This window comes from Cetorhinus maximus, chromosome 12 (genome assembly GCF_964194155.1).
Source record: "Cetorhinus maximus chromosome 12, sCetMax3.hap1.1, whole genome shotgun sequence".
In the NCBI taxonomy this organism is placed as follows: Eukaryota; Metazoa; Chordata; class Chondrichthyes; order Lamniformes; family Cetorhinidae; genus Cetorhinus; species Cetorhinus maximus.
The window spans coordinates 75,418,119-75,440,268 of NC_135890.1; the positions used below are offsets into that span (position 1 = coordinate 75,418,119).

At 40.7% G+C, this 22,150-nt stretch overlaps 1 protein-coding gene across 6 annotated transcripts in view; it reads right to left on the reverse strand.

The window, feature by feature from the left end:
* The window catches only part of LOC144687594 (paxillin-like), a 177,687-nt gene that overhangs the window by 12,103 nt on the left and 143,434 nt on the right, over positions 1-22,150 (reverse strand). For 3 of the 6 annotated variants that reach the window (XM_078553921.1, XM_078553926.1, XM_078553925.1), the window contains exons 4-8: positions 18,389-18,486; positions 16,922-17,061; positions 14,705-14,906; positions 12,428-12,563; positions 9,405-11,308 (exon numbers count right to left, since the gene is read on the reverse strand). In XM_078553921.1, the coding sequence (XP_078410047.1) occupies positions 10,109-11,308; positions 12,428-12,563; positions 14,705-14,906; positions 16,922-17,061; positions 18,389-18,486 (1,776 nt within the window). In that variant the 3' untranslated portion in view covers positions 9,405-10,108. Of the gene's footprint in view, positions 1-583; positions 767-9,081; positions 9,346-9,404; positions 11,309-12,427; positions 12,564-14,704; positions 14,907-16,921; positions 17,062-18,388; positions 18,487-22,150 lie in introns of those variants that run through there. The other 3 variants (XM_078553923.1, XM_078553924.1, XM_078553922.1) reach the window with 3 other exon arrangements.

Here is a 22,150-nt window from a genome sequence, read left to right on the forward strand (position 1 = left end):
TTATCCAGACAATAGATGGTTTGTCACAACAAGGCAGAATGCTGCACTTCTGGGGAGAATAATATTACATGTTTTCAGAATGCAATATAGAAACACCTCAAAATGTCAACCACCTGATTTTTTCTCTTTATAGATGCTGATTGACCTGTGTATTTCCAGAGTCTTCTACATTTATTAAACAGATTAGCTACCTCATGAGTGAAGTTGCCTTCTACTGTTACACTGACATCAGTATTGCTGTGTTGAATAGACTTTCATGGGCATATGTTAAACAAGATAGCACAGGCAGCAGCAGTATTTCGTTCACCTGCCTCAATAAAAGAGGTTTCACTATATACAGCAGACACAAGTTTGAACATATTTTTCAGTTAGAACCTATATAACTCTTATTTATTGCATATAGGCATGATCTTTAGTTCTTTTCACAAGAACAGGATCTACACCTTCATGATATGCATAGCAGTAAGAATGGACTCAAATTACAAGCCATCAGTGCCTACCCAGTACCAGAGATTGTTTCTACTGACTTCTACAGACAAACAGGCTGCAGGGACATTTCAAATCCTGAGTTAGTTCTCCTCACCTGTCCAGCAATAGGCTTCTTGCATGCAGCACACACTCCTTTTGCAACAGTCGCAACACCCAGCTTATTCAGCCCAACATGCAGTTCATCCAGCATGTTATCCAGTTGGCTTCCAGCTTTTTGAGGACCTGCTACAGTGGAGGAGCCACCATGCTTTCCTTTAGACCCGGACTGTGTCATCATCTGTGAACAGAATAAAGGGAGAAAAACAGTTGCCATGTTAAATATTCAACAGGTTGCAGCACTGCTATCCCGTTAAGCAACAGGTTATTTTATTCTGAAGCATGTTAATTCACTGATGCAAAATCATTACCAGCAGTTTTAACGGATTATTGTTCATCTTTAGATACAGCCATTATTCTCTAAAAGAAAGCCTATGTCACAAACCATGATTTATGCAATCTTCTCTTTGGTGATATTTTTCAGCACCTACATAATTCTTGTTTATTGCATAGAGGCATGATTTTTAGTTCTTTTGACAAGAATAGGACTTACACCTTCATGATATGCATGGTAAATGATATACTTGCAAAACTCAAATACCTGTCTGTTTATTTTACTATTAGACATTACAGGCTGGATTTAATGCAGCCCTTCATGGCAGGAACCATGGCGGGCAGGCCCACTTAATCATGGAGAGGCCTTGCACCAGTCTCCTGGCGGTAGCAAAAAGCTCCCCTGATTAAGTTGGAGGGTGGAAGGGGCTAGTGGGATATTCCTAGTCACCGGTGGCGGGTTGTAAATTAGGCTTATTAATGAGCCAGCTGACACCGATTATCTCCAAGTCCATCGCAATTCAGTGGTGGCTCGGGGTGGGGCGCTGCCTCCCACCTTCCCTTACCTCCAACATGCCCCCCATCTCATCCTCACTCACCTTTGGCCTGGGGTCCCTCGGCAATCCTGGACCCCTGGTGTGTACAATGCCAGTAGCTGGCTCTGTTCCTATTGGCAGTGGTGACAATAAGGAGCTGCCAGCCTCTGATTGGCTAGCAGCTCTCAATGGCAGGACTTCTGCTGCTGGGGTCCTGAATCCCATGGAAGGTTTGACGGTAGACACTTCAGTGCCTGAAGGACACTTAATACCATCAGGCCTTCCCAGGGGTTCCCCGCTGGTTCACCAATAGGTGGGTAAGACCCCTGTTGGGCCAATTAAATCCAGCTCTATATTTTACTTAGCAAGAAAATCAAAAGGTTTATTTGTGTGGTTAATCTATGTAAAAATGGAAATGATGTCTCTTATTGTAATATTTATGCTATAACTCCATGCAGATCACAAAATTATGCACAAGGGATATGTAGCCTTGTTAAATGCCTTTGTAGCTCCATAAAACACTCAGTAAGATGCTGAATAGAGGATTGCTGGACTACACTGTTTGATCAATAAAGGCCATCAATCAAGTACTGTCTACTATCAAAGCTTTCCTGAGTTAGCATGAATCAATCAAAGCTGAAGTTTGTTGACCTGGTGTATCTGAATTTTATTGACCAGCCATAATTGATCAGCGATGGGCCTATATTTTTTGGTGCATGGGGTGGGGAAGGGCATTTTGATAAGTGTTTTTTATTATATTCTTACGTTACATGAAACAAAATCTACAAATTTGAAGATATTAAAATATGTTTTAGAAAGCTGGATTTTTCAATGTTAAAAGAACTCAGTTAACATGATTAAAATGAGGTACGAAAAGTTACAGATTAAAAATTAAGAATGTAGAGAGGGCTAGATTAATCAGTTATCTTCAGAATTTTTACAGAATTCAGCATCAAAGCTGTTGGAATATGTGAGCAGACTTTCTTGCTGCACTTGGGTAAAGTTGATCGCTTGGCCATAGTCAAAACAGCTAAAGCAGATGGCAAGGAGAATGCAACTGTAATGTTTCCCGTCCAATTTTACATCCATTTGGAAGGTAGGGTGTGTGCTACTCTCTCCTGCCAAATTTCTCTGCATTTCCTGCACCCAAGTGATCCAGTAGCCCCTGAGACAGGAACAGGAAAATGTGTCCCATTATGTCTTGAATGCTGGTGAGAATACACAATTAATACAACAGCAAGATGATGTAAAGGAGCACTTTCTTCTCTTGCCTGTCTTGAACAGCTTTTTAAGGTGTTGCCTCAATGACATTAGGGGTCCTCTGCAGATATTTTTTGTCTTTTCCCCAAATTTTTGATAGAGCTCACAGGCTGCAAAACTGCATTTCTGCAGCAGATGTCAGACAGCCTTGAACCACATACCAGCAAGTGCGGGAAACCTAACCAAAGTATAATCTGGCAAAGAAAAAACATTGTACAAAAAACTGCAACAAATTTTATAAGATAAGGAAGGACAAGAGAGTTCCAATTAAAAAAAAGATCTTACAGAGGGACAAGTGATCATGAATAACCTTATCCATACCTTGTGGATGTAGGACAGAATGAGTGGATGAAAAACCGCACATCATATCATTAGCAATAGAGAGATATCCATATCATTCATTAAGCTAGACAGTATAGTTTCAGTGGTAATAAAATATTAAGTTACTAAAAAAAGTCATTGGCACACTGTTATTTTACTGCAGTGGCACTTTGAAACCATTTGTGGCTCTTAGTTGACCTCCTGCTCCATGTACCTCAATTTGTTATGTGCCCATTGACCCATGCTGGGATTTACTGCAGTTCTTGCTTTCCAGCAAAGGAATGGTATTATGAGGTAGTGCTATCCCAGTTTCCATAGTGCAGTTAAAATAGCTCTGATAAAACAGGACTATCTAATCATAGAAAAGGAGGCTATATAGCACCCCAGTAATTTTTAATTATTTTTATTTTTCTTGCTGGATTTTCACATAGCATCCTTCCAAACTTATCTGATTTCAGATAAGCCATTCTTCAGGGAAGTCACAGGCACAGATTGCAGCATTCTGATGAGTTATCCTCAAGAAAGATATCGGTTGGGATTGTGGCTTTTTATTTCAGTCTTGTAACATTTTGTTACTGGACATCTAGCATTTTTTTGAATATTTATCATAACAAACAACTCCAAACTCTAAAGGAATGATTCAGCTTTCTATAAAATTATCACCTTCCAATATGCTTAGTTAATGGTTTTCTGAGATAATGCAATCATGTAATGCAAGCATTCAAGTAATCCAACTACAATCAAACCAAAGTAAAACCTCAAATGAGGAGGCTCCATGGCAAAATAATTGAAGAGTTTAATGACCATTTATTCAGCTGACATCCTAACATCATATGGTATTAACAAATGAGAACAAATCAAACTGCCATATTAATACATCACACTAATGCAAGTGTCAACACTAGTAACCTGTGGTTGTATCGTTGGAAATAACAGCCCTACAGAACAAGCTAATACACTAGGCTTTGTGGATGTTAGCCTGCATTCACTGTCTCTATTTGAAAAATCAAGTTCTCTCATATACACACATTTACATTTGGTTTTTGTTGCCGTCCACACAATGAGGGAGGGGCTGGGCGTGGGGGAAGGGCAACTGGATCTACCAGTCGCAGATGGTCTCCTTTACGGAAGGGGGAACACAGCATGTTCGTAGCACGGCCTGGATTGACTGGCTAGAAATGGATCAACAAGAGACAGAAATGTAACAGAACAGAATGAAAGAAGTTAAAATAAACTATGAAAAGGGGTACAGAGTGAAATTCAAACATGCAAAACACATTGAAGGTGCCAGCAGCACATCTGCCACACAAGAAAATGTTATAGTATGGTCCAGTCAAGCTCCAAGTTGGCTGGCTATCACTGAAGAATAAGAATCAGTTTATTAGCCAAGTCTACTAGATTATTCAATAAAGGTAATTAGTGCTGGAAAATTTAATACATTGCTCCAGTGACAGCATTTAGCATTATTTGGTGCAGGTGTGGCACAATACCACTTAAAGTGGCAGCATTCTGCCCTATTATCTTTTTTAAAAACTGCATTTTAGTTGCACTACAACAAAAAGAGCTGACTAGGATCTCCTGCCGCCCAATTATCAGCACAATACATTTAGATGAAATGTTATTTGGTTAATCAGTTACTTCATTGCCAGCTATGGAGCAGTCAACGTACAATACTGCCGGCTGCATGGTGATGGGAAAGCTGGAAGGAGAGAAATGGCTTTCCCTGGAACTGAGCAATTTCAGCTTCTGTGAGCTGAGATTAGAGCCTGGATTTGGAGACTGGACCATATTATTGATAGGGCCTGCTCAATATTTGCCTGAAACACAGAACTCTGTTCACATAGGGCTAAATGCTAAGCAGCAACTTTCACCTTTAGAAGCATGGCTGGATTCAAAAATGTCGCCATACAATATATCAATCAAAATGCAGACATATCTCCTCTATTGTTAAAATAGCTTTCAAAAATCTTGGTTTTCTGTTTAACCCTAAGCACTTCTCGCATAAGCAATTCATAACTTTCTTTAAAGCTTAAGACTATCCAAGATTTGAATATAGTTCCCACTTTGAAGAAGCTCTTCTTGTACCTTGGGAGTATATAAGAAAAAGCTCACATTACTCCCTCTCATCCAAACTCAGTCTCACTTTTTCCACTTTATCAATACTAGTATAATCTCTTTTGTTCCTTCAAAGTTTCAAATTCACTGCCATGCATAGTGTTTTTTCTTCATGACATCCACACTATGTTGCAATCATTACACTGCATAGTCTGCCAATCTTTCCCAGGACCTCAAAAGTATTTGCATTCTTGTGTTCTGAATTGCACCCTTTTTCCTACAATGTTCAGGATTTTAAAACTCATTCGATTTAACCCATTCAATAGTTTCTGATATAGCTCATTTTCTTTTTTAATATTTTCAAGAATTGCTTCAGCCCAGCACAAATGGCCTTGGCTTCAAAATAAAATATACAACTCAATTTTGGATTGGATTTCAAATCAACTGATAATAGAAAGTAATATGTTGTTCTCTTAATTTCCTTCAATGATTCAGAGACAAGATATAGGTACACATCCCAACCTGAAATTTCATCTTTATGCATCGTGTGATGCATAATATAAAACCTGCGCCCTATATTCACTGTTCATGGTGCTTTTTGCAGTTCACACTCTCAGTTCTACTGAACAACAATGTGCAACGCTATTCATTCGACCTTCCTAGATATTATGCAATAATTCATCACTGACAGCTGTTTGATTATGCAGACAGCTAACTGGTTATTCAGGCAGCTGTTAGTAAATGCAAAAGCAAAATGCTGCAAATGCTGGAAATCTGAAATAAAAAACAGAAAACGCACAATACTTAGCAGGTCAGGCAGTGCCTAAGGTGAGAGGAACATTTTAATTCGATGACCTTTCAATCAGAACAATGAAAGGCCATCAACCTGGAATGTTGTTTCTCTCTCCACAGATGCCAGACCAGCTGAGTATTTCCAGCATTTTTTGTTTTTATATTAGCTGTTAGTAAATGATGTTGGAAACACATATCTTCAGGAATGTTGCAACTTTCATCCAAGAAATCACTGGCATTGCATCTTTGTACTGGTAAATGCAATGGCATTGTGCAGCAATTATGTCAGTTACAAAGCAAGTTTCTAAAACCTGAAGCATTTTACAAGGATAGGACAGGTTTGCCTTCCAGTTCAAGTTTATTTTTAATAAGTGGATTGGGAATGTTGTACAGTTAGCTACGTCTTTAGGTAACATGACAGCATGAATGTAGACATATTTAAAATCTCAAATGATCTCCTAGAAGGGTGACTCTATTCATCTACTACAACCTCTCATGCCCACACCTAATAGGTCACAGCATTGTGTACTGAATAGCCAGTAGCTGACTCTAGATTTACAACTGAAGCAGCGTGCATAGAACAGAGCATGCTGAATTGAAAAGAATGCCCTGCCTTCTCAAAGGGTGGAGCTGAAGTGAGTGACAAAGGTTCAAAGGCTGCATTCACCTATAAAGAGAAAATGAAAATTGCAAAAAACTGGGAAAGGCCAAGTTTACAAATACATGTATAATTTCATGAGAACAAAACTTCACTGCCCAATCATTTTCTTAACTCCACAATGTTAAATGTCTCTACTGGTGTTGTGTCAAATAACTTTACAAAATAAACAGCTTGATAATGTGATTATAAGTAGGAGCTCAATCAAATAATATATACAAATAAAAATTTACATAAGTGATGGTTCCATATGCCAAACTATGAATTCTAAGTGCAAGGTTTATTCATAGACACTAAGCTTTCAGATCAGCTTGACAACTTGGTATCAGTTTGATAACTTCCACTCTAATGTCACTATATCACCTCTCCCATTTACTGTGACCCTCAGTTAACACTAGTACAGAGTTAGTGCCTAGATTCATGTGTTAGTGTTATGACCCTTTTAGTATCTGCAAATTTGACCAATTTGCAGATTAATTTCTGATGTAATTGATGTAATCAAAGTAATTAATGTGAATTAGAAACTCAATTAACTCAGCATTAATGTGGATCAAATATTGTATAGCATAGTACCACACTGTACAATATATTTACTGACTATGTGATCAGGAAGTCCAACAAGTAATTTCTATTTTGTTAATCGCTCGCCCCTCTCCCAACATGTTTCCACTTAGTAGCCCTCATTGGTAACATTTTGATAATTCTACAACACCTGGTTAGGAACAAACATAACAGAGTGACATTTCTGACAATACACAACACTCCAAACTTCATTATCCTCACCACTGCAACCATCATAATCTAGTGATCTATATAATAGTGATAAGACAGCATCAAAATGGATTAAGAGTATAGATTTCAACACCTGGATACTGGTTACATTTATAGGATGATAACTGTACTTCTGCAACAATTCTATACATCAGAACATTTCTTACACTATTTACACATTAAGAAATCAGATTATGTACCTACAATCCGAGCAAAGTACACTAGAAAAGGAGTGAAACTGAAGCTGAAGCTTCAAAAACTTCATAAATCAAGTGCTTTTTAAAATATCTATAATCATGAAAGATAGAATACTTCCATGCCTGTGGTTGGAATTGTAGAGTGTCTTCATCACTGCTATTGCAATCAGTCTGACAGGCTATTGACACCATCGCTCTAGTGGGTGTAGAAGGAGATGGCGAAGGCTCAGCTTGGACAACAGTGGTCTGTACCACAGGCAGAGAGAAGGAGCGTGGATGCTGTTTTGGTGACGAAGTACATGGGCTTAAACATGTAGGTGGTGGTATTGAAAGGACAGATGGTTTCTGATATTCATCAGATGAACTACTCCACTGAGGTGCAGGTTGAGACCTTGGGCGGATGGAGGACAACGGGGAAGAAGCAGAAGGTTGGGAAGACAAAGGGAGAGGAGGTGGAGAAGGCACAGGAAGGTGAAGTAAGGATGGTACAGGGTGAGGAAGTAGGGAAGATACAGGGGGAGGAGGTGGGGAAGGCACAAAGGGAGAAGGCAGGGGTGAAACTTTCAGAAGCTCATTTTTCCTTTTATCTTGGCATTGTTTGACTAGGGGGGAGGGTGAAACAGAATGAGGCGATGGAGTAGAACCCTTCGAAGAAGGGGGTTCTGGAGTGATTATTATCTGGAGAGAAACACACAGCAGCTTTAGTACTGAGAATCTGATATAGATTATGGGATATTTTCATTCATACAGCCCAATTTGCACCATGCTTTAAGCTATTTGACAAACAGGTTGATGGAGAACAGCAGAACTCCACAGCATTCAATGAATGTTCAACATACCAGCTGGAGAAACCTCTACCATTATCCGAGTCACTTTGGCCAAGTCACAGTGATTTTCTTAAACAAGCAGATCTTAAAGAACCTTCGGCTGTGCCATTTGCAAGTACAGGTTAGTCTTAACCTTACAGCTGAAGTCAAAGACCATGTAGGGCTTGGTTTGGCAGAATATAGCTTAATTTCATGGAATCATGATTGAGAACAAGCAACATCATTTAAAATCACCATGATTAAACTGTTTAATACCATTTACAACCACCTGTTGAGCATCAACTACAAACAACTGAGCTCACAGGGGCACTAACAGAATAATCATAGAATTGAGAGATACAGGTAGACGAGGTGGTAACGTAAATAAAACTGGACATTAAAACCAAACCCACAAATCTCCCACAGAACATTATAAATCCAGAAAAGCATGATCTGCAAGTTTCTGTGCACATGTAGGAAAAAAGGAAAGAGGTGAAATTGGGCTTGGGAAAGTTACTAACAGGAATTAATTGCATTCATTCAATCTGAGCCTCAGCTGCTTTATGCACTTTCCTATGGACAGCATGACCACATCCAATTGTGCTGCAATACACAATATAACCAATAGCTGATCAAGCAGAAAACTCTCTATATTGTATCCGGCTGTAGCAAACAAATGTACAGTAGGCTGAGCTCACAGCTCAATCAGGATTATAGCAAATTATTAAGCAGTCCATGCACAATGCATTAAAATCAAATTTCTTTGTGCATCAAACCTTACTTCATGCACTTCCTTGTCACAATTTTTCATGCATTCTTCTAGCTACCTTCTCAACCACGTGAGTTCCCTCCTCATGTTTCCTGACAGGTTTTGAAGTGATGACCAACCCCTCTGTGAGCCAGTCATCCACTTTTCTATTCTTGGGCTCCTTCTTTTCGATCCCCAGTCTACCATGCAGCTCCTCAATTAGCCTATCCTGAGACACGTTTTTATTAAATATGACAGGCCCAAATTTGCGGCGTTGGAAGTCCTCATGGTACATCGGGTGTACTTTCGAAGAATGCTTTGTCCTCTTAATGAGAGATTTCATCTGCACCACAGGGAACATTACATAGTGAAACTACAATTCTGCAAGTTACACAGATACACTCCTCACACACTGCATTTACACTCACACTCAAGTTAACGTGCAGCCTTTTCATGAATGCTGTTGTCATGTGCAGCACTTACCTTAACATAACAGAAAGCTCCAAACTCCTACCAAGTAATTTGAAGAAATGCATGTACACATTCGGCAGCAGTTAAGGCACTACTCCTGTAAGGGCTCCAGGCAGAGAGGCTCCGATTAAGATGCTCACCTCTGTGTGCCACTTTCCTGTTTACTTAACTTGATGACAACCAATCCAATCAAACCCAGGCACGATATGCAAATTTCTACAGTACAATGGCATGGAAACCAGCTCCGAGAGATTAATTTTAAGGAAGGAGCCAACAGCATCTCACAAGTCCCACAACAAAGTGGTCTCTGATGTCATTGGATCTCCTGAGGTCCGGTCCTCTACATTATAATGCACTGCATACCAGGGTTACTATTTGCCTGCCTTCCATGGCAGCCCTTCAAAAATAGAACTTACTGGATCAAGGAGACGAAAACAATTTTCCACACATTTGAGACATATTCCATTGTCTGTACCCCATATATCTAGGTGGCACACAGAGCTTTGTCACAGTGTTGCACACACAGACAATTAGTCCAATTTCAGTGTCTACACCCTTTGTGAGTTTAGAAAGTAAGGCAATTAAAGTTCATCTCATTCATACATCCATAAAAAATCCCAACGCTAGTAATGCCATTAAACACAGTCAGTACTGGCTACGACTTGGACAATGTTAAGAGCATTAAACTCTGCAACAATACAACATGTTCTGTGTCTAGCACTATTGTGACCATGCAGTAGGGACTCATGCCATAAATCTCTGTAAAAGATTCCACATTCAAACTTTCTGCCTGCCTGACTAGAAGCAGAAATCCGTTCCACTGTGAGAGTTTGAACTGGAGGTAACTCAAACTGCTCCTCTTGCACTCCCTCATTGGGTTGATGATGCGGTGAACAATGATTCGTGCCATTTTGTTCTAGATCCATTTCCCTTTGTTTCGGTTGCTGATGTGCTGCCTGTTGTACGTGTTTTTCATAAGACTTGATCACACTGAGTAACTTTGTTGAGTCTTCTCCTCCAGGTTTGGCTCCATTTGCAATACTCTGTTGATACTGTGGTCTCTCACTCACCTCCATATTCAAGGTGGAAAGTTCCATAGTATCAGGACACAATGACACTCTGTCTACTGACACCACCTTGGCTTCAAGGACCTCTTGTTTTGCCTCCACATGCTTTTCTGGCACAGCCTCAGGATATAAGGACAACAGCTTATCTAAAGCTTCATTCATCTCAGTAAAGTCAGTAATCAACGATGTAGCAATCTCCTGCTGCCCAGTGCCTGAGGTCAATGCTGGTTTGGATACAGACGTTTCAGTTTCAGTGGCATTTAAAGGATTTGATGTAACTTCATTTTTCACTTCAGTGATAATGAACTGGTTCCCAGGTTCTTTTTCACTTCCCACTATCTGCACATCCCTGAGGGTGGTCTTGTATGACTCAGGAGGTTCTGAAATGGTTGGCATCACTGACAGAGAAACATCAGTGTCCAGTTCTGAACTTGCATCGGCATTAGGTGAAGTTGATGCAAAAGAGACAGATGATTGAACATCTGGATGGTCAAGCAACTGAGTGACAGGATTAGGTAATGTGGAAGCAGTTGAGTGTAAAGAGATAGGCTCCTCATCAATATGCAGCAGTTCCAGCGGACTGGGTGTTCGTGAGAGTGGCAAGGGTAAACCAAGTATAAACAGGGAATTGCACGGCATGGGCAACTGCACCCCTGTTGCTGATGGAGTAATGATAGATTGGGCAGCAGCAGACACTGGGAGGGCATTTGGAGCAGATGTTTCTTGCTTTTCATCTGATTCAAAACTTATAGGAGTTACAGTACCAGCCTAAAATCGAGGAGAGGGGAGTAACAGAAAGAACAGAAAAGTGAAGTAAATTGGAAAATAAGAGAGAAAATAAATGAAGAAGATTTTAATGATCTGATCTTGTCATTACCTATCCCCTGCTGAGGGACACCACATTACATTCACCCTATTACCCCATCTCCGGTACCACTCCAAGACACCCAATGTTCCATCTATTCTTCAAGTGTTTCATGGTCCACCCTGCACTATGTTCCCCAGCATCTCATACCCCAACCATTCCCCTAACACATCAAGCATATCACACAATGCACTCTCCCAATGCCTTGCTTTCCATCCATTATGCCAATACTTTGTGTTCCATCCTACATTACGTTGGCTCCATGCCTCACACCCCATCTTTCTAGCCCATTCCACAAAACATACCACTACATTGCATCCACACTCCCAGCTTCTCATGCCTCATTCCTATATCCTTTTTACAGGCACTTCTTGAATAATCTGTCTCTGCTTCCTGGTGCCAATTCCTTCCTCTTGCCTACTAGTAATCAATGCAAAATGGAGTACTGAATTATTTTTGACACAGTCTAGATAAAAGGTGAAGAATAGTTAAAACCCAATTCAGTTCAATTTCTTCCAAGTTCATGCAACATACATATAACCTCCAAAATACTAACATTAAGATAACTGAAAAAAAAGTTGCATTCATCATCTGAATAAATTCCAGGTATGATATAGTTAATAATTATTTGAATGAAGCAGCCATGTCTTAAATATTTCCTTCAACAAGATGAAGGGGGCACATTCTTGACTATTTATCAACAGAACTCCAGGTACTGCACTCCTCCCAGGTAAAGTTTTGCTCCGGTAAATAACCACCCAAGCCTCATTAAAAATTAGTTTCAGATATTCTTTCCCAAGTTGAAATGCAGAAAACACTTTTTTTTACCCCTGAATACATTCCTGTTGCCTTGATAAATAACAGGTACCTGCTGCGGGCTACGCATTCCTGTCAGCTGCATTTACAACATTCAACACAGCTTTCACCACAACTCACTAGGCTGCCTAGGAGGCAAATGCTTTTGCCTGGCTTTTGTACTTTAGTACAGGACTCAGGAAGGACAGAAACCTGTTCACACTCACATTGAATACAGAGAGGGATTCCATCAACTCATCGAGCTCACGAGTTGCTGAGGATGCAGAAATGCGTGCCTGCTGCTGGCTAGGGGTGTCACGCTGAGAGGCTGGCCCTTCCACTGGAGACACAGCTGTTGCAGGACTGAAAATGAGACCAAACTAGTCAGCATCATCTGGAACTACAACATGCCACAATGGTATGCAGTGCCTAAGTTAAAATTCATTTTGCTGCCTGTATTCAAACATTAAAGTAAAACTGAAACAAAAATGATATATTCCCAATCAAGCAAACGTAAAGAATGCTAAATATAAACTAGACTGTTACCTGTGATGTTGAACACAAGTAGCCAAGACCAACTTTGAAATTTTCATGCTCAGCAAGGTTAGATGGTGGGAGATAATGTGAGGGACAACGGGAAAGGATGAGACAAGGAAGATGAGACAAATTTGAGTGGGTGGGAGAGGACAGGAGGCAGTTAAGTTAAAAGACGATGGCAATGCAAAAGGAAGTCACAGAGGAGAGGAAGGGGAAGATGTTCATATCTGTAGACAATGCGAAGAACATTTGTGCTGACTTTGGGTGGACTATTAGTCTACAAGTTTTACAGGGAGGTATTCAGAATGTCAGGCTTTATAAATGGTTAAACTTTAAACCGTCTATTTAATTCCAAGGTAGAACAGAGTTGCGGGTTTAGGAGATAGTTAATCAGCATTTCTACCTGGATACAAGGCCCGTGTGATTCACATTACCATGAAAATGGGCTTGGAGAGGGGAACAGGCCATAGAAAGCCATTGTGGTATCGGTTTTGTTAAGAAATCCATAAACCTCACAGACAGGTCAGTCTGCAATAATCTGAGAGACAGCAGTGAGATAGAGGCAGCCAGTCTCTATTGTTTACCACTCAGAACGTGGATGGGAACTTGTGCACAAGAGACCAAGATCATGAGGATTTGAACGAGCTGGCAGATTCACCTAACTTTGGTTGGAGGGAGGAATCTCCAGGGTAACCCTCATCATAAAAGTCAGTTCGGGGATTAGAAGTTATCTGGTTAGAAAAAGAAAACGAACGCAAGCTTTCAGGAACTGACAATAGTTTTGGCTGGTTCCTGGAGAATGAAGTGTCCAGTAAAGGGACAGTGTAAACTATAACCGTGGAGTGGGATTTTAGGTCGTTTTAAAAGTTAAATGAGGAAACTTTTCTGTAGTTTAGAGAATAGCTAGCCTACTAAAATTGTGTTTAATCAATGATGTTACAGTAAAAATCTTCAAACTTGAAATCTTGTGTGAACCTTCCAGTCAATCACTGGAAATTCAAATATCTTTCTATAAGTTGTTGATGTCTGAGGACTGACAACTAGAAAATATGCATCTAGATTCAAACTCAGTTCAGTTTCCTATTCTACTGCCATGATTCATATTGTAATGAGGTTTTTTGTAATTTAAAAATATATGAATGGCTTCGAGCATCTGTATGACACTGAATCATAATACAGAAGTGCTAAATGCAACATGTTTGAAGTATTGTTGCAAGGCTCCTGTTGGCTGATGTGACTTTCTCTTGCTTTGTAAAAAATTACAAAGTATGAATATTACTTTATAACCTTATTGTAATCAATGAAGTACGAGTTGTGCTGTATGGACAAGATCACTGAAAATGCATGATGCACACATTAAAAAGTTTAAAAATAAAACGATTGAGGAATAACATAGCAACAAGGATATGGCTGTGTAGTTCCTCTTTGCAACTTTATTTTGAACAAGACAAGTTGCAACTTACTGGGCAATAAATGAGTCTGTATACACACACACATGCACGCACATGTACTTACATAAACGGAGACATGAAAAAGTGGCCTATAGTATTTATATAGGAACAGAAAAGTCAAAAGAGCTAAGAACCACTTGCCAACAAAGACTCACTCGTAGGGAAGAAAAAGTCCCTTCAATTTCAGAGTTGCATTCTTTACCTTGTGGTATTTAAGGAATGATAAAATTGACAGGATTCCCTTTTTAATGTTTTTGCCACGTTACTGTGTAACTTGATGGAGGTCTGCATATAGTGTCAACAAATCTCTCTAGCCCAAAATGGCCAAACACTCAATCTCATTATTGCAGTCACTAACTCGGTCAGGTGGCTCAATGACAAATCACAGAAAAACAATTAGTATGCATGTGTGTGAATTACAATTTTCTAACAATACAGCTGAGCTGAGGTTATACCTCGGCCCACTGACAGGTGAAATAAGAAACGACTGATTGAAGGACAACAACATATACACACCTTGGACTGGGAACTGAGCTCTCCAGCTCATCTAATAAGCTTTCCACGCTAGGTCGAACATCCTCAATTCCTCGGCCCCCATTTCTCTTGGGTTTTTCTTTTGTTGGGGGAGGTACTTTCTTCCCCATTTGAGTTCCATTTTCCTGACCAGTGTATTGAGAGCCAGCCACTGGAGCAGGAGGGGGTGTGCGGCTGGATTCCTCTGAGAAATGACAGATAAAACAATAAGATTTAATCACACCATAGCCAATAGCTCAAGCCTGATTTAAAGCTACCTTGGAAGCAAAATTTACTAGAAGCTCTTTTAAACTAGGTTCATGGTTGTCCTTGGAGATCTCTATATCTTATTCTTGCCCATCTGTCATATAAAGAAAAAGTCTGCATTTATATAGCACTTCATCAATTCCTCAAGCCATCCCACAATGCTTCACAGTCTGTGGATTATGTCTGAAGCACAGTTACTATTGTAGCTAAAGGCAGCAGCCAAGTTACACACTCAGGAGGTCCCACTTATAGCAATTGAATAAATGACCAGATAATATGTTTTTACTGTTGTTGGTTGAAAAAAAAGTGTCAGCCAGGACATGGCAATAGATGCTGTGGGATCTTTCCCAATCAACTGAGCTAAGAGATGGGGCATTGGTTTAATGTCTTATTTGGTAGATGGTACTTCTTGTAATGCAGCTCATCCTTAATAATTCACTGAAGCATCAGCTTAGATTATGTACATGAGTCTGTAGTAGGGCTTGAAGCCCTGCCCCAAATCTTTGATTCAGAGGTTAAATGCTCCAAACGATGTGTAGAATTCTGCTTTTAAAAAAAACAACTATTTGTGACATGAGCTCGCCCTCAGCTTGCTAACTCCCTATGATCACATGGCTGAAACACTGGGAACCTGCAGGTATTGATCTGAGTACAAAAACAACGGAGCAGTGCATTGATTCATAAAGATCTGAAATCACAACTACTTTAGAATGTGCTGTCCATGCATGCTGGGTCAAAATCCTGGAACTCCCTTCCTAACAAACTGTGGGTGTACCTATACCACATGGACTGAGCGGTTCAAGAAAGCAGCTCACCACCATCTTCTCAAGGGCAATTAGGGATGGGCAATAAATGCTGGCCCAGCCAGCGAAGCCCACATCCCTTGAATGAATAAAAAAAAGTGAGGGGTAAAATTAAACTGCAATTCACCCCTAAGATATTGCAATTTCTCCAAAATCTAATGATGTAGGGCAGGCCAATGGTGCAGTGGCCTGGTTCCATAATCTATTGTGCCAAAGCATAGTACAATAGGGTTTCAGAGTTGCACCATTTCTTTCTTGTTAACTTCAGTTGTGCTACAGGAAAAATTTCAAACAGAAGCAAGGCATTTTCCCATGGGCAACTTTCATGCATTGCATACTGGCGAATTCTGCCACAACACTAGCAAAAGTCTGGGAACTGGTCACCTGATCCACCCTTATCACAGTGGAAGAAAGTTTCTTGGGCCACAGAGACCAGCACAACTGGAGAAATTAAGAAATGTGATGTGCAGGATCTTCTTATTTCAGCAATAATCAATCAGTCTTACGGTTAAACACTCTACTGTATTTATCAAACATTACATGAATAGAGATTAAATGCAAATACAGACTGGCAGCTGCTTTTGAACATCAAAGCAAGCAGTGTACACTGTACTTTGATTCTTCACACTGACACTTCCAAATACATTTACAATCTCACAAGTGATTCATAGTCCAGTAGGAAATTTCCACCTTCAGTTCAATTATAAGAATGGCCTTTCTGCTCCATGCTCTTTCCACTCTTTGTTGCCATCCTCAAAAGAAATTCTTCCCACATTCTCCATTTGTCCCCCAGCCTTATGTTAAACAGGAGAGAATTCATTTTAAGCTGACAGTTGGTTTTACCCACTGCTGCCATTTGGGTTAGTATTGGTGTAGCTAGGATTCTACACCTCAAAGTGAATTGCATTTTTCTACCAATAGGCCACCTTGACAATTAAGTATCTCCATGGAAGTAATATTGTTTTCCAGGTTCTTTGGGATATTGACAATAATAGAGGGGGACAGTGTATGAGTGGAGAAAGAAGGTAAGTAAACAGAAAAAAAAGACATTTTCTTTCTCAAAAATCTTTCAAAAGAACTGGATAAAAACAAAGCAAAACACTGCTAGCAAGTGCAGAAGTTCCTCACATATATTACGTAAAACACTTGCCTGTTGCAAAGCTGCTGGGTGAGTTGTGTTGCACCACATTCAGTTCCAGCAGAAGGCGATCCAGTTCTGAAAGGTTGCTGCCAAGTGAAGAGGTCATGACAATCGGTGAAGATTCTGCAGACTTTGTCTTATTGGGGAAGCTGCATAAATGACAAAGTAACAGTGCTTTATTATTTGAAAGCTCAACAGGCTGAGCCACACTGTACGTTTCTAGATGCCTTGCTTAAACATTACCACTGGCTCAGTCCAACACTGTTACCAGCTTTGGATTATACAGCAGCAGTAAAGTTAAAGTGGTTTTGACCTCGTTATAAATTACTATCAAACCAATGTGCCATGTTTCTTGTCAGGTATGTAACCCTGCATGGTTTCAAACTAACAGTCAAAAAACATAGCTGCAGGTGACAGTCACAGGAGGGCAGTATTGTTCTTTCTGAGACGAATGATCCAGAATCTCAAATGGAGAAGTCAGTTACTAGCCTGTATCAATTTACGATAACAGGCAACAATTGAATAAATCAGCTGATGTCTTACATTTGATGATCACGGCACGTGTGTTATTCTGCCCTCTACCACTTCCTTCAGTCCTATTTTTTTGTCTGCCTGACTTTCATCTTCTATGCATCCCTAGGTCCACCATTAGTGACAGACCGCTATATATTCATGGGTCTGCCCTCTGGACTTCCCTCCTCGAATCCCTTTATTAACTCTCTCCGCCCCTTCAGAAGATTCCAAAACCCATCCAATTTCACTTTTAGTCATCCCTCCAATTCTCAGAATACTGCTCGCCAGCTATCGTCTGTGTAGCACGTTGGGACATTCATTGCATTAATGATGTCATATAAATACAAGTTACTGTTGCACTGTCCCATCATTGTGAAGAAAATGTTAACAACCCAAACCATGCCACTAAACAATAAACTTGCTTATAATATAGTACGCTATTTTTAATATCAGAAATTGAGCAAGGCAAGATGAACAGAGGTATGATAAACGTTTCCACTTCTGAGGCTATCTGTAAGTCTCACAAGACTTTGACTGCTCACCCATTATCCACTCAGCTCCATTTTAGTAGGCATTATCTGGAAAGGGATATTTTTCAGCTGAAGTTGTGACTCTGTTTAAAAAGGCAGTCAGTCCTTCACTATCAATGTGACTCTATTCAAAGGGGCAATCCCATTTTATCACTGCCATTCCATTTAACGAACCTATCCTTGTTTAAGAACATAACTGTCTCACTGCTTTGACACTTTGACACAGAGTATCTGTCTTAACCAAATGCTGAGTCTGCTTAGAGGGAAAGTTCCTGTCTGCCACTTTGTTTAGAGAAAGAGTCCATGCCCATTACTCTGCTTAAGGAAGAGTCTTTGAGTTAGACGCTTTATGCTGCTTAGAGAGGAAAATGATATCGAGCATAATGTTATCTGCCACTCTACTTATAAAGGGGCACTTGTCCCAGTTGGGTACCTGTAAACGTGGTCTTCCTCGGAGGAACGTGGAGCAGGTGGACTAACAGAGTCTCGTGTGAGAGAGGAGCTGCCTTTCACATTTGACGGGTAGGTCTGCTGTTGAGGTTGAAATGAGAACCGAGAATATTAAGTAATGAAAATAGTAATAATGAAGTTCAGAGAAACGGTTTTCAAATGTGCAGAAAATAGGAGTTACAGGTATCTTGAAATTGAAGAACACACAAGTTCAATATTTCCTACAATTTAGTTTTATGCTTTAGAGAACTGGTAGCATCCAGTTTCCACCACACACCTTAAAGAATTATATTCCCAAGTTTCCTTTTATTCTTAAATTGAGAAATTAATTCCGAATACTGAAATCACTGCAGCTCAAATCTATAGTTTATCTCCAATCTGGGGGCCACTCCTTCCTCCAAATAACAGGAATTAAACAAACTGCTGAAAGGTAATAGTTAATGATTCACAGACTTACTGGCGCAGCATTGCAGCCAGAAAACATATCTGAATATGTAGGCAGCTGTAATCCTAAATGCGAGACAAACACTTTGGGGCTTTGAGCAGTTCATTACAACACTGGAAAAAGTTGCATCTTGCACTGTTTCAGTTTTGGCATATAACGTGTACTAACATTGAACAACTATTGGCTTTTAAGGTCTTGGCTAGCTTTCCTCCGGGATGATTAAAACATCAAAATGTTCTGAAGATTAAGGGACATAAATCAGACTCTATAATCTTTGGGATACAAAAGTGTTGATGTAAATTATCTCATCATTTTAATTTGTTATGAGGTATATGATAGGTTTGACTGGTCCTGCACCTGCAGCTAAAGTGTCACCTGGGCACAGCCAATAAAAAACAAATAATATCATAGAATTGTTACAGTGCAGAAAGAGGCTATTTGGCCCATCATGTCTGTGCCAGCTCTCCGTAAGGGCTACTCAGCTAGAACCTTTTCCCTGTAGCCTGCAAATATTTTATCTTCAGGTGCTTATCCAATTCACATTTGAAAGCCAATTTTGAATCTGCCTTCAGCACACTCACAGGTAATCTGGAATCTGCATTCCAGATTCTAATCACTCGATGAGATTTTTCTTCATGATACCTGTGGTTCTTTTGCTCATCACCTTAAATTGGTGTCCTCTGGTTCTTGATCCTTCCACCTAGGAGAACAGTTTCTCCCTATCTACTCTGTCCAGACCTCTATCAATTCTCCTTTCAACCTTCTCTTCTCTCAGGAGAAAAGCCCCAGCTGACCAATCTATCCACATTAAGTGAAGTGTCTCATCCCCAGAACCGTTTTCATAAATCTCTTCTGCACCTTCACTTCCTTCCTCAGTATGGTGCCCAGAAGTGGACACAATACTCCAGTTGAGGCCAAATCAGTGTTTTATAAAGGTTCACCAAAACTTCCTTGCTTTTGTATTTTATGCCAAGAATCCCAAAGATTCTTGATTTACAAGGGAGTCAAGGTTTATGTGGAGTGTCAGGAAAGCAGAGATAAGGCTAAAATCAGATCAGCCATGATCTTATTGAATGGTGAAGGCTTGAGGGGTTAAATGGCCTACTCTTGCTCTTATTTCTTCTATTATGATCCTGTAAGCCTTATTAACCACTTTCTCAACCTGCCCTGCTACCATCAACACTTGGTTCACGTGTACCCCAAGGTCCCTCTGCCCCTGCACTCCTATTGGAACTGTATCCCTTATTTTATATTATGTCTCCTCATTTTTCCTCCCAAAATATGTATTCACTGCAATAAATTGTGTCTGTTACTCGTCTGCCCATTCCACCATCCTGTCTATGTCCTCCTGAATTCTATCACTATCCTCCTCACAGTTCACAATACTTCCAAGTTTTGTGTCATTTGCAAATTTTGAAATTGTGCCCTGTACACCCAAGTCTAGATCATTAATTCAGATCAAGAAAAGCAGTGGTCCTAATACCGACCCCTAGGGAACCCCCACTATGTATCTTCCTTCAGTTTGAAAAACAGCCGTTCACCAAAAAAAAACCTCTTGTCTCCAGTCACTCAGCCAACTTTATATCCCTCTCAAACAAAAACAGAAAATGCTGGAAAAACTCAGCAGGTCTAACAGCATCTGTGCAGAGAAAAACAGAGTTAATGTTTCAAGTCCATATGACTCTTCTTCAGACCTTGTTTCAGATTTGCAGCATCCACAGTATTTTGCTTTTATCTTTGTATCCCTCTGCCACTGTCCCTTTTATCCTGTGGGCTTCAACTCTGCTGGCAATCCTGTTATGTGGCAAAACAAAAACAGAATTACCTGGAAAAACTCAGCAAGTCTGGCAGCATCGGCGGAGAAGAAATCAGTTAACGTTTCGAGCCTTCATGGCCCTTTGGCAGAACTGCAGCATAGTTTCAACAAGGGAGAAATATAAATTGGTTTAAGGTGGGTGGGGGAAGAGACACATTGAGGGTGTGGTGTGAGCAGATAATCAAAAGATGTCACAGACAAAAGGGTCAAAGAGGTGTTGAAGGTGGTGGTCTTTGTCTGAGAAAAGTGCTAATTAAGAATGGAAAACAGGATATTCAAAGTACAGCTCTAGTGGGGGTGGGGTGGAAAGACTAAAGGTTTTAGTTTTAGATTTAAAAATAATGGAAATAGGTGGGGAAAGAAGAATCTATATAAATTATTGAAAAAAAGCGGGTGGGGGGGGAAAAGAAACGGGGTGGGGATGGGGGGAGGGGGAGTTTAAGATCTAAAGTTGTTGAATTCAATATTCAGCCCAGAGGGCTGTAAAGTGCCTAGTCGGAAGATGAGGTGCTGTTCCTCCAGTTTGCGTTGGGCTTCACTGGAACAATGCAGCAAGCCAAGGACAGACATGTTGGCAAGAGAACAGGGTGGAGTGTTAAAATAGCAAGCGACAGGGAGGTTTGGGTCTTTCTTGCGGACAGACCGCAGGTGTTCCGCAAAACGGTCGCCCAGTTTGCGTTTGGTCTCTCCAATGTAGAGGAGACCGCATTGGGAGCAACGAATGCAGTAGACTAAGTTAGGGGAAATACAAGTGAAATGCTGCTTCACTTGAAAGGAGTGTTTGGGCCCTTGGACGGTGAGGAGAGAGGAAGTGAAGGGGCAGGTGTTGCATCTTCTGCGTGGGCATGGGGAGGTGCCATAAGTGGGGGTTGAGGAGTAGGGGGTGATGGAGGAGTGGACCAGGGTGTCCCGGAGGGAACGATCCCTACGGAATGCCGTCAAGGGGGGTGAAGGGAAGATGTGTTTGGTGGTGGCATCATGCTGGAGTTGGCGGAAATGGCGGAGGATGATCCTTTGAATGCGGAGGCTGGTGGGGTGATAAGTGAGGACAAGGGGGACCCTATCATGTTTCTGGGAAGGAGGAGAAGGCGTGAGGGAGGATGCGCGGGATATGGGCCGGACACGGTTGAGGGTCCTGTCAACGACTGTGGATGGAAAACCTCGGTTAAGGAAGAAGGAGGACATGTCAGAGGAGCTGTTTTTGAAGGTAGCGTCATCAGAACAGATGCGACGGAGGCGAAGGAACTGAGAGAATGGGATGGAGTCTTTACAGGAAGTGGGGTGTGAGGAGCTGTAGTCGAGGTAGCTGTGGGAGTCGGTAGGCTTGTAATGGATATTGGTGGACAGTCTATCATCAGAAATTGAGACAGAGAGGTCAAGGAAGGGAAGAGAAGTGTCAGAGATGGACCATGTGAAGATGATGGAGGGGTGGAGATTGGAAGCAAAATTAATAAATTTTTCCAGGTCCCGACGAGAGCATGAAG